This window comes from Xenopus laevis, chromosome 2S, assembly GCF_017654675.1.
Source record: "Xenopus laevis strain J_2021 chromosome 2S, Xenopus_laevis_v10.1, whole genome shotgun sequence".
Lineage (NCBI taxonomy): Eukaryota > Metazoa > Chordata > Amphibia > Anura > Pipidae > Xenopus > Xenopus laevis.
The window spans coordinates 101410939-101423951 of NC_054374.1; the positions used below are offsets into that span (position 1 = coordinate 101410939).

At 38.1% G+C, this 13013-nt stretch overlaps 1 protein-coding gene and 1 long non-coding RNA gene across 2 annotated transcripts; one reads left to right on the top strand and one right to left on the bottom strand.

Moving 5' to 3' along the window:
- Positions 1 to 169: 169 nt before the first annotated feature.
- Positions 170 to 2372, top strand: LOC108709699. Its single transcript, XR_001934679.2, has 2 exons — positions 170 to 361; positions 795 to 2372. It is a non-coding gene; the product is annotated as an uncharacterized LOC108709699 (long non-coding RNA).
- Positions 1814 to 12796, bottom strand: ecrg4.S (ECRG4 augurin precursor S homeolog). Its single transcript, XM_041584199.1, has 5 exons — positions 12719 to 12796; positions 6015 to 6151; positions 4627 to 4674; positions 3478 to 3635; positions 1814 to 2070 (listed from the first exon to the last, which is right to left on the bottom strand). Exons 2-5 carry the CDS (start codon positions 6121 to 6123, stop codon positions 1909 to 1911), a joined length of 477 nt encoding a protein of 158 aa, XP_041440133.1. The 5' UTR covers positions 6124 to 6151; positions 12719 to 12796; the 3' UTR covers positions 1814 to 1908.
- Positions 12797 to 13013: the final 217 nt, after the last annotated feature.

Sequence of the window (13013 nt, forward strand, 5' to 3'; positions counted from 1 at the left end):
TGTTAACCAAATAATCCAAAATGTTAAAAATTATTTCCTTTTTCTCTGTAAGAATAAAACAGTACCTTGTACTTGAAACTAAGATAATTAATCCTTACTGGAAGCAGAACTAGCCTATTGGGTTTAATTAATGTTTACATGATTCTCTAGTATATGTAAGGTCCGAAGATCCAAATTATGGAAAGATTCGTTATCCGGAAAGCCTCATGTCCCGCACATTCTGGATAACAGGTCCCATGCCTGTACTCTTTGTTCTGACACAGTGCAGTTATAGGTATTGTCTACATTTTCTAGCTGCCCTCACTCCATGGACAATCTCCGTATATGATCAGGTTATGAAAGAATACAACAAGGAAGCGAGGTCAGTAGCTCACACTTTCTAGTTAATCTAACTGTCTTTCTACTCTGTGTTTCTGTGAATAAAGACCTCTTTGTGCATAGCACGATAAATACACTTCTAAAAGGTTGACTTAGGATCCCTGGCATTTTCCTAAAATTTAACTAGAAGTTTTATTTTATTACATTTTCTAACCTTTTTCTGACATAGAAGTTTTTTGCATCTTGCTTATTTCTAAAAGCATTTCTGTATTTTCTTTGTTTTTTGCTAGTTTACATGTTTGTGGAGTGACATGCTATTATTTTATATGAGCTAAAATCTTGCAAGCCTTCTTAAAATGAAGAACAAAAGTCTACGTTGTGCTAATTTTTATGCAAGCCCCAGCTAGCCAGCATGTTTTAAAAGTGTAAATGTGATTGGTTGCAAATTTACCCAGAGTCTGTGTTTTTTCTTCCAGCAGAAAGATGCTGCTAGAGACACCTACTATACGGAGCAGATCTGTAAGCAGGGACAGGCAGATGTCATCCTTGTCATTGCTTACTGACAATGGGGTGGTTCATCATTGTATTCACTTTTTTGTCACTTGCAAAAACAAATTGTGTGATCTTCATACTACTTTTGAATACACTGCATCTTTGAATTAAAGCAATTTGAGGGATGCTGTGTTCTTTTAAATTAAAACATTACTGATGTGTGGGCCGGCCCGATACCCACAGGACCTCGCTCCCCCATTTGCGGGTTGCGGGCCTGCTCTCCCCGCCCGCGACCTTACACTGCCGACTTCCGGTTTTATCGCCACAGGTCTATAAAAGGAAGGCGGGAGTGGATCAGGGGCGCGTGGGTTAGGATCGGTGTGGGTCGAGTTTTTCTCAACCCTGACATCACTAAATCACATGGTTGTATTGATGCACCGAATCCTGGATTTTGTTTGTGATTCAGGCAACTTCAAGCATTTTTCAGCAGGATCTGGGGTTGGCCAATCCAAGCACCAGACTGAACCAACGGAACCCTTAAAATCACATGATAAACGGTATTTTTTTGCCATGTGCAGACTTTCTATACCCCTTCTGTTTCCTAATTTGCCCCCCTAACTGTTAGAGAAGGAGGAGGCTCTGATTAGACAGTAAGGAAATCTGTGCAATGGTTTAAAAATTAAATCTTATGCCTGCGGTAGTGAAAAGAGTTAGGCACCCCTTGGTGTCAGGTTAGATGAAATGCATCTTCTAAAAATAAATATGCATTTATTACAAAACTTGGCACGGACGTTTAGTTTTCAGTGGCACTTTGTGTTCAAGAGGCTTGCGACCCTGGCAATCGCCATCTCATCCCTGCCCTAAATCCAGCTCTATATATTTGTTTATTAGATACAGTATTTCATTTAGGGACCTATGTTACATTTGTGAACTATCGCCCTTGGTAGTTGCCAGTCCTTTATCTAGTCAAAGTTTTTCTCCTTTATTATCACTGTAAGATATCAGTATGGGACATTTTTGTAATGCAATGCACATTGTACATTTTTTATTTGTCACAAAGCCATTGTTGGAGTAGAGGAATAAAGTTCAAGTCTGACTTTAATAATCATCATAGTTGACTCCAGCTCCATGCCTGTAGGTATATGGGTTGCGTGGCCCAATAGGAGCATCTTCATCATAGTGATGCTGGTGGAATCCCCCATAGTATTCACTGCCTCCACGTCCCTGACTCATCCAGTAAACCAAATCATCTTCATATTTCTGTTAAGTGAAAATACCATGTTTACAAGCATTGCTAGAAAAGTAAATTAAATGTTTCTATTTTAATGCAAGTAGTAGAGTGTTGTACTTGTTAGCCAGAGTTTTTTAAAAAAAAATGTGGGAACTTATTGTTTATTGGCTAACGTATATGTGAGAATGCAAGCTTTTGAGGAGAAATTAAATTTCTTCATCAGACATTTTTATCACAAGAGACATAAGTTTAACTAAAAAAAAATGTAATTCTTGTATATATATATATCAGGTTGCCAATAAATGACATTGCATTTCTTGTTTTGATGTAATCTGTGCAGCCTGCAACTTGCATTTATTTGAAGAGTGCAATTTTTCAATTGATCTGGTACATTTCTTTGGACTGTAGTATTAGAATATGGAATATAAAAATAAAGCAAATTCATCAAATTCCACTATACATTTGATTGGGCATGATTGGCTGTAGGCTTAGTTATGGCATTAAGAGCTGACTTTAAAGCTTTGCCTGGGTAATTTAAATCTAAAGCTAGAAGTAAATTTATTGATTACTTACCTCTCCAGACCAAGATTATTGAACTTAATGACAACTGCCCGACAGCGATTTGGTCAGTAAAAATCTTCATAGCGTCTGTTATGATCTGATTTTGTCCTATTTGCCAGATCTGTGACCCCACTAAATGAACAGATCTTTATATAAGCTATATGCTTCATTGTGTCAATCATGCATACTGCTCTCAGTATGGGTTTTTAAAAACTTGGGGTTGCTGCTTAATGGGGTGAATGATTGGATCTCTTACAGGCCAATTGAAGATTCATGAGGAAGGGCCTTACGGTTTCTCTGTCCATGTTATTTCCTTGCTGGCGTTTAGCCTATGGTTTGAATAGTGTGCAAGAGCTACAGTGAATATGTAACCCTTCACTTGCTTTGCCATTACAGCATTATCAACTGAAATGAGCACAAGTGCAATTATGTTGATATGTGATTAATGAATACTAACAATTTGTGTGGCAATCAATATATTTGGTAGGGTTGGACCGTGAGCCAGTGATCCTCTTCACTGAAAACTGCAATGGTCCAGGGTAAGCTTTATTGTGAAATTGACCAAAGATGGTGGCATGGTGCTCTCCTAGAAGCACTGAGGGCAAGTAAAAAGGAGCATCAGCCTGAGGTCCAATGTTAGAGATTAGTAGACACAATCCAAGTTTTGGTGTGAGATTCAGCAGAATTCAGGCCATTTTGAGCAGGATTTGACTAGAATTCAAACTGAATGTAAACCCTTAAAACACTTTCACCTTGAAATGTATGTTGAATATATGCAGTCTGTGAGTGTATGCAGTCATATTTTCCTGGGGTTTGGCTTTTTAACTTTTTGGGTTAAAAAAAAAGTTGGGGTTAAAACCAATTCCAATACTTACTGCTTCATCAAAACCCATGTAGAGAAATTGTTGGTACCACTGCTGCACTTCAGGTCGAGTCCTATCCCAAAGTTGGCGCTTTGGCCGCTTTAGAGAATTCAAGAACTCATTAGCTTTGTTTTCTTTCACTGAAACAATGGGTTTAGCAGGCTCCACAGCTGCAACACACCCAAGGGGGGAAAATAACAATAATGAAAGTGGTTCAAGTTAAAAAAAAGTTAGTTTTTTTTAAATTCCCTGGACTATGGGATACATTATCAGTTAAATTATTGAACTGTCACTAGATGTGATTCCTCCAATGAAAAATAAATGTTGTATACACAAGTCTGGCATTTGTTCTCCAGAAACCTGTTATTCAGAAAGCTCCGAATTATGGAAAGGCCATCTCCTATAGACTCCATTTTATCCAAAATGTTTTTTAATTTTTAAGAAGGCATTCCTTTTTCTCTGTAATAATAAAACAGTAGCTTGTACTTGATCCACATAAGATATAATAAAATCTTATTGAAGGCCAAACAATCCTATTAAATGTTTGACTTATTTTTTGGCCCAAGCATTCTGGATAACAGGTCCCATACCTGTATTGTAGCTACAATCTGCACTCTACAATACAAAGTTGGCAGCACTTGGTTTTATTGTGAAGTCATGCCACTTTCACTTTTCACTACATTTAAGGCAATAGTGTTATGATGAGGACTGCATTGGGCTTTATGCATATTATCCAAACTCGTTGAGGTATTAAGGTATGATCCACTAACATAGATCAAAGCTGGTGACATGGGGAGGCACATTTATTAAAGGTTGAATTTCGAATTCATGCAAGTTTTTAAAACTCTGTTAAACTCGAATATACTCGACTAAATTCGATAAATTAGACTGGGGGGTTATTTATTAAAAAAAAAAACAATGTATATCTAAAACTTGGACTAATGGTACTGACTTAAACTTGAATTTGATTCGAATTCGACTAAACATCGAAATACTAACGTGCAAATTGGTCCCTTGACTTATACATGAGTTCTTAAAGGGCCAGAGTATGATAAATCACAAAATTCTAATTAAAACTCAAATTGAGATTGGATAATTCACAATTCGAATTTGAGAGTTGTGACCATAAAAAAATTCTAAGACGATAAGTATTAAACCAACCTTCTCTCTTCTGTAGCATTATCCGAAGTTTGTTTCCATTTGTACTGTCTTAACAAAAATAGGAGATGGATCAAAGATTTTTTCATATATGAACATAAAATTGACTATTGTCTGCTCACAGAACAGACTGCAATCAATTCAGTAATATAATATAAATACATGCAAAATACAATTACATTGTATTGAATGCTTTTGCTAAAAGTGCAGAATTGAGAATTTGCCATGTTATATCATAAATCAGATTTTGTACTGTTTGTGTAGTCTTAGAGGGGTCTTCTGAGTTTCAAGTTCAAGCTTACACAGTGTCATATGCATTAATTGCAACATGTGCACCCAATAATGCAGAATGTCTGGACACTTTAGTTACAGTATATACAATAAATTACAGAAGTCTGTTTTACATGCAAACAGATAATGCCACTTTCAGTGAGACAAGATGGGTCAGCAACCATTATACATGGTTGGGTAGAGTGGCTTGACCCATCATGAAGAGGTGCAAAATTATAAAGCAAACATGTTATGTTCTACAGATAGACCTGTATCTTGTGTATCTATATTAATTTGCCAGTAACAGAATTGTATATTAAAATAAACTTGTATTAAAAGTATATAAAGGATAAGTAAACCAAGCCACCTGTTGATCAGTTACTATGATTATACAATCAGAGATATCCATGTAACAGTACAGCAAGTGATAGATCTTCAGTAGAAAAAAAGTTTTCTGATGTTGCTCTGCTCAAGATGGAGATGGGAAAGAGCATTTGAGGCTTCTGGTCTCTTTTCTTGGCAGAGCTACATCTGAACACTTATCTGTTTTCTTTCTTAAGGTATCTCTCTTTAACTCTGCATTTACAGGAAATCACCAGCAGCTGAAACTGTTGTTGCAACAGAACAACCTTCTGAATGTATCTTTTTGGCTGTGCAGTAATAGGAACTGACCAGCGAGTGGCACTGTTGTTACAGCATTCATTCTATTGGCAATTAATGGAAAACTTAAATAGCTTTAAAACTGAAAAAAGCAAATAAGTCCGTAGAAAAGCATCCTGAGCAACTTTACATTTACATTTTTTAAAGATTTACTTATCCTTTAAATACATGTGTTGTGATGTGTTCTGCCTTCTAGAATCGATCAACAGGTTAACAAGTTTGACCCACTGCAGAATTTTGTTCATTTAAAACCCAGTTAATACAGTGGTTGATTAGCTAACCTAGTCAATCACTCCTTGATAGGCCATTGATGAAGGCAAACCAATAACAGCCTTTTAGCAAAGTGGGATTACAGGTTCAGGAAAACCTATTTCTTTGGGGGGTTTTTTCATGAGTATACCACATTAGTTCTTGCTTACTGTTGCATGGAAAGGCAAAGGAAAGGAATGGTTGCTACTTACCAGGGCACAAGAAAACAACAAGAAGGAAAAGCAGAACCACCATAGTGAAGCCACAGCGTCTGAGAGAGAACGATAGAATATGGCTGCCTTTGTCACCGTGCAGAACCATTTTCGTCTCCCTTCTTCCTAGTGAGTATCTACAGCATTGGATTCATACACATAGAAAACTTGTTCATATTTTATAGGCATAAAATTGTATGACGTAGCTGGGAGTAATGGGTGGCCCTGTACTGAATGACCTTTTCAGGTTTATGTCAAACAAAATAAATTCTAAGAGAAGCCTTTATATCCAACACGACTGGTAAACATGGCACGCTGGAGGAAGCACATAACTTACTCTGGTTTGTTTCTCTTGGAATCTTGTGTGATGGTTCATTTATATACCAGTCTCAACACTGCCAAGTGGAGTGTGTGTATTGAGCATCAGCATGGATGTTTTTGCATACGCTAGATAACAGAATGTTGTGTTTTCTGGTTTGTGTGAAACAACTGTTTTGTGAGTTGCTACTTATACACAAGTATCTTTTTTTCCCTTCATTTATTTAATTTGTCTGTGAAACAAAATGAGCAGAGATCATTTGGTCTAAGTGCCCATTTATAGGCAGGTGGGCTGCACTATCACAAACAGGTACAGTGGTGTGGTGTGAAAAACTATTTGCCCCCCTTCCTGATTTCTTATTCTTTTGCATGTTTGTCACACTTAAATGTTTCTGCTCATCAAAAACCGTTAACTATTAGTCAAAGATAACATAATTGAACACAAAATGCAGTTTTTAAATGAAGGTTTACGTTATTAAGGGAGAAAAAAAACTCCAAATCTACATGGGCCTGTGTGAAAAAGTGATTGCCCCCCTTGTTAAAAAATAACTTAACTGTGGTTTATCACACCTGAGTTCATTTCAAAGGTTATAAAGCCATTTCTAAAGCTTTGGGACTCCAGCGAACCACAGTGAGAGCCATTATCCACAAATGGCAAAAACATGGAACAGTGGTGAACCTTCCCAGGAGTGGCCGGCCGACCAAAATTACCCAAGAGCGCAGAGACAACTCATCCGAGAGGCCACAAAAGACCCCAGGACAACATCTAAAGAACTGCAGGCCTCACTTGCCTCAATTAAGGTCAGTGTTCACGACTCCACCATAAGAAAGAGACTGGGCAAAAACGGCCTGCATGGTAGATTTCCAAGGCGTAAACCACTTTTAAGCAAAAAGAACATTAAGGCTCGTCTCAATTTTGCTAAAAAACATCTCAATGATTGCCAAGACTTTTGGGAAAATACCTTGTGGACCGACGAGACAAAAGTTGAACTTTTTGGAAGGTGCGCGTCCCGTTACATCTTGCGTAAAAGTAACACAGCATTTCAGAAAAAGAACATCATACCAACAGTAAAATATGGTGGTGGTAGTGTGATGGTCTGGGGTTGTTTTGCTGCTTCAGGACCTGGAAGACTTGCTGTGATAGATGGAACCATGAATTCTACTGTCTACCAAAAAATCCTGAAGGAGAATGTCCGGCCATCTGTTCGTCAACTCAAGCTGAAGCGATCTTGGGTGCTGCAGCAGGACAATGACCCAAAACACACCAGCAAATCCACCTCTGAATGGCTGAAGAAAAAACAAAATGAAGACTTTGGAGTGGCCTAGTCAAAGTCCTGACCTGAATCCTATTGAGATGTTGTGGCATGACCTTAAAAAGGCGGTTCATGCTAGAAAACCCTCAAATAAAGCTGAATTACAACAATTCTGCAAAGATGAGTGGGCCAAAATTCCTCCAGAGCGCTGTAAAAGACTCGTTGCAAGTTATCGCAAACGCTTGATTGCAGTTATTCCTGCTAAGGGTGGTCCAACCAGTTATTAGGTTTAGGGGGCAATTACTTTTTCACACAGGTTTGGATTTCTTTTCTCCCTAAATAATAAAAACCCTCATTTAAAAACTGCATTTTGTGTTTACTTGTGTTATCTTTGACTAATAGTTAAATGTGTTTGATGATCAGAAACATTTTTGTGACAAACATGCACAAGAATAAGAAATCAGGAAGGGGGCAAATAGTTTTTCACACCACTGTATGTTGGGCTTAGTTATTTGTATTGAATCTGTGTGAAGGACATTTAGAGCAGGTATGATATTATGGGTTTACATGGTGATATCCAATCTCTGATACATTCTCTCCTGCACTTACCCACTTATTTAAGCTTTCTCTCTTTACTGGTACTTTTCCATCTTTATACAAACAAGCACTAATCATTCCTATCCTGAAAAAAACATTCCCTTGATCCCAACTCTCCCGCAAACTATCATCTGGTTTCCCTTTTCCATTCGCATCCAAATTGCTGAAAAGGCTTGTTTACAAATGCCTGACCAGCGTCTCACTCTCTTCTCAACCCCCTGGAATCTGGCTTCCGTCCAAAACACTCGACTGAAACTGCACTCACCAAAATAACCAATAATCTTCTCCTGACAAAGTCTAAAGGTCATTGTTCCATACTCATCCTTCTAGATCTCTCTGCAATCTATGATGCAGTTGACCACTCTCTCCTCCTAGACATTCTATATTCAGCTGGCATTCGGGACACTGCTCTTTCATGGTTTACATCTTATCTGTCTGACCATTCCTTAAAGTTGCCTTCTCTAACTCTACTTCTACTACGTTCCCACTCTCTGTTGAAGTTCCCCAAGGCTGTGTTCTAGGCCCTCTACGGTTCTTGCTCTACACTACTTCGCTAGGAAAACTTATTCTGTCGTTTGGACTTCAGTATCACCTTTATGCTGATGACACCCAACTCTACTTGTCTACTCCTGACTTTTTGTCTGCTCTACTCCTACTCCTTATGTCCTTTCCCAAGTTACAGACTGCCTCTCTGTTGTCAAGGCACCACCTGAAACTGAATCTTTCAAAAACTGAACTCATTTTCCTGCAAGATCTTCCCCTGTCCCTCACATATCACTTACCGTAAATAACACCGCCTTTAGTTTGATCACACAGGCATGCTGCCTTGGAGTTATCCTAGACTTGCATCTGTCTTTTTCACCACACATCCAAACACTTGTAACATCTTGTTGTATTCAGATGCGCAACATTGCGCGAATACGACCATATCTCAACAATCAACAAAAACACTTATTAAGTCTCTTATCTCCCGCCTTGATTACTGCAACCTACTTCTGGAAGGTTTTCCAACAAGTCGGCTTTCACAACTCCAATCTGTTCTAAAATCTCACAGTTCAACATCAGCTGCTCCCATATGCATATCCCTTCGCTGGTTCCCAATCTCCTCTATAATCAAATTCAAAATACTTTTACATGCAAGGCCCTTAACAATGAAGCCCCTCCCTATATTTCATCTCTGATCTCAAAATACACTACTTTGTGCAACCTTCGCTCTGCTTCTGACCTTTGCCTCTCTTTTCCTCTCATGACTTAAGCCCATTCTTGTCTACAAGACTTCTCTCGGGCTTCTGCTTTTCTCTGGAACTCTCTGCCTTGAGCTATCTCCTTCTTTCCAAGCTTTCAAATGCTCCCTAAAGATCCACCTGTTTAGGGAAGCTTATTAAATGTACCTTTATGAATCAATCGTTGCTGTTTTGTAAATTACAAAATAGTTTCTAAAATCCTAATGTCTCAATTGTACCCTAACGTATAGTTTGTAAACGCTCACATGTAGGGCCCTCTAATCCTATTGTACTCTGTAAACCCTTGTTTGTTCACCATTTATTCCTCGTTTGTTATAATCTATGGTAAAGCACTGTGTAGCTTGTTGGCACTATATAAATAAATGATGATGATAATGATGTAGCATGTTCCATCTCAGCTGAAGCAGATGTTCTCCTCGTTCAACCCGCTGGTAAATAACCTGTGCTGTGGTATCTGTCTACTGACATTACTTCCAGATCACAGACAGCAGTCAAATGTGGAGGACAGTCCAGCATCCAACATTCACATTATACAAGTATGGAAAGTGCACAAGTTGAAATTCTTGTAAACGCAGGTTTTTAAATCATTTGACTGCTGCATTGCTTTCTTTATTGTTTTTTCTATATGTATTCATTTTTAACCATCCATGAAGAAGGTGCCACTAGAATTGGCTTGTAGCCAATAAGAGCATTTCAAATCGATCCATAATAAGGATTTTGTTCTCTGAACTGTGAGAATAACTAACCTCAAGTTGTAGTTGTCTGAGAGTGCACTTTAATCCTACTGCTCTTGGCATCACTACATACAATCATCTACTCCTAAATCTGTTTTATTTTACCCCCATGTGTCTCACCTAGAATGCCTATATTATTGCTCAGTCATATTAAACCTGTCAGGTCTAGGTAAGCAGTTTTCCATGATTTTCCTTGATAGATGTAAATATTATTTTTATCATTACATTTGTATCTAACACTGACATAAACAAACAAACAAGAGTTACAGAATGAGACATGAATACTGGATGAGTGCAAGTTTCCACAGTTGTTTATACTTGAATTAAAAATGCATATTTATGTGACTTTATTCTCCAGAGATCCATTTGCATCTGTCTATCTTGTTTCTATATTTGCAACACAAAATAATGCTTATTTGCCCTTTGCTATTCATTGATTTTTTTATTTTCTTTCTTTAGAAGATTGATACAAATGATTTTAGCATGTAACTGATGTTATTTCAAACTCTACTGAAGGCATTACATACTGTATATATGCTAATTATTCAGTTTTACCAGGGAAAAATCTATGACCGTGCTGTCCAACTACAGTGGTACTGAGGGACTGAATTTTTCTGGCCTAAGTATTGGAGGGTCACTAATGGCAGCTAGAGTTGACTGCGCTCTGTTTTTTTTTTTTTTTTTTTTTTAAAGTACAACCAATTTAAACCACAGCCACTTTTAAGACCATATGCACATTTATAGTGGTAGCACACCTAAAAAATGTTTTTTTGCTCATTGCAGTGATATCACCCCTTACTCGTATATGAAAAAAGTTTGTCATATTAAGAAATACTCTTAAATTTGTGTGTCTCTTCCTACTCTATGGATAGCACAGCAACCCCCAGCACATAATTAAACATTGAAGAGAACCCATAACAACTATTTCCAAGTGCTAACAACCCCCCATACAGTGCAGAGCAGGCAGAGTGTGGCACACACAAGCAGCATAGAACAGGCAGACTGGCACAAACAGGCAGTGTAGGGCAGGCGGAGTATTGCACATACAGGGAGCATAGGGCAGGCAGAGTATGGCACACAAGCAGTGTAGTTCAGGCAGACTATGACACACACAGAGAGCATAGGGTAGGCAGAGTATGGCACACACAAGCAGCATAGGGCAGGCAGAGTATGGCACAGACAAGCAGCGTAGGACAGGCAGAATATGCCATACACAGGCAACGTTTGGCAGGCAGACTATGGCACACACAAGAGGAGGCATAGATAGGCAGGTAGAGTAGGGCACACACAGGCAGCATAGGGCAGGCACTGAGTATTGCCCAAGAAGGGCAAAGTAGAGCAGATGTGAACAATGTAGGAACTTACAGCCTGAATCTGAAGTGTGAACAATGCAGAGGCAGTTAATCTTGGTAATGATACCATTTAAATCTTACACAAATGTAAGCAGTCACAGCAGCCAGACTTGGGCTGCCAGTTGGTCAGCACTGATCTAGACTGTCCTTACCTCTCTTGCGTGTCCTTTGAATCACTAGTGAGCTGTGCCCTATCCTATTCAAGGATGGTCAAATAATCCATATACCTGCTTAGGGGTCATCATTACTTGTTTTGATTAATTTCAAAAAAAAAAATTCTCTCCTATTGGAGTCTATGGGGCATCATTTTTTGAAGAGAAACTTGGCAAATATTTGGCTCATTGTGGTAATGTACAGAACCAAAATTAAAAAAAAATAAGTTGTCTGTCCAAATATTTATGGACCTGTATATATATATTGTTTGCAAAAATGCTGTTGCACTCGGCGTATATACAGGTTCCCCGTTCTCCAGAAAGCTCAGAATTACGGAATGGCCATATTCCATAAACTCAATTATAGTAAAATAAACCAAATTTTTTAAAATGATTTCCTTTTTTCTCTGTAAATATAAAACAGTACCTTGTACTTGATCTCAACTAAGATATAATTGTCCTTATTGGAAGCAAAACAAGCTTTATGGTTTTATTTAATGTTTATATGATTTTCTAGTATCCTTAAAGAAATACTGATACCAGAAATGAAACTCTTTTTTACATCTATCATACTATTGCCTTATTACATACTATAAGCTGCTTATAACTTTGCCATAAAGTATTTGCAGGATGCTTTTAAATTACCTTTCTGATGCCCCATGTTCCTGTATGAGGGGGCTGCCATATTTGTGCAGCAGGAGTCCATTAGCATTAGAAATTCTAACTGACAGGCTGAGATGGGACAGTCAGGTTGGCAAAACAGTCAAGTTTAGAAACTTCAACTAACAATTACTTACAAAAACAAACCTCTCTGCAAAAAACGATCAACATGACCTATACGTAACTTTAAAAGTGCATTCATATTTTAAAAAGACGTTTTTTAGTGTCCGTATCACTTTAAGGTAGGAAGATCCAAATTATGGAAAGATCCATTATCTGGAAAACCCCAGGTCCCGAGCATTCTGGATAACAGGTCCCATTCCTGTATATACATGTCTGCTTAAACGGATCTCATTCAAACATAAATACCTATAAATATGTAAATATACAGTACCTTAGAAATAAGTACTTGCTTTTCCAGGGCTTGTCAGTACAAAGGTTTCTTGTGCTCTTCTGGCAGACAAGTTGATCCTTATATAAGCAGTGCTTCAGAACGTAGTACAGTGCAGACAAGAAACCATGCAGTTGTGAAGAGGTGACGTCATACAAAAAAGGCTCTCTTTTAAAAAAAAAAAAATGCTTTTATATGAATAGCAGACTCAGAAATCTTTGGCTGAGGATCCTTAGGCAAAAGAATCCGGTTTCTGCTCAGTTGTTAACCAGCACATACCTGCAGTTTTATTGATTGT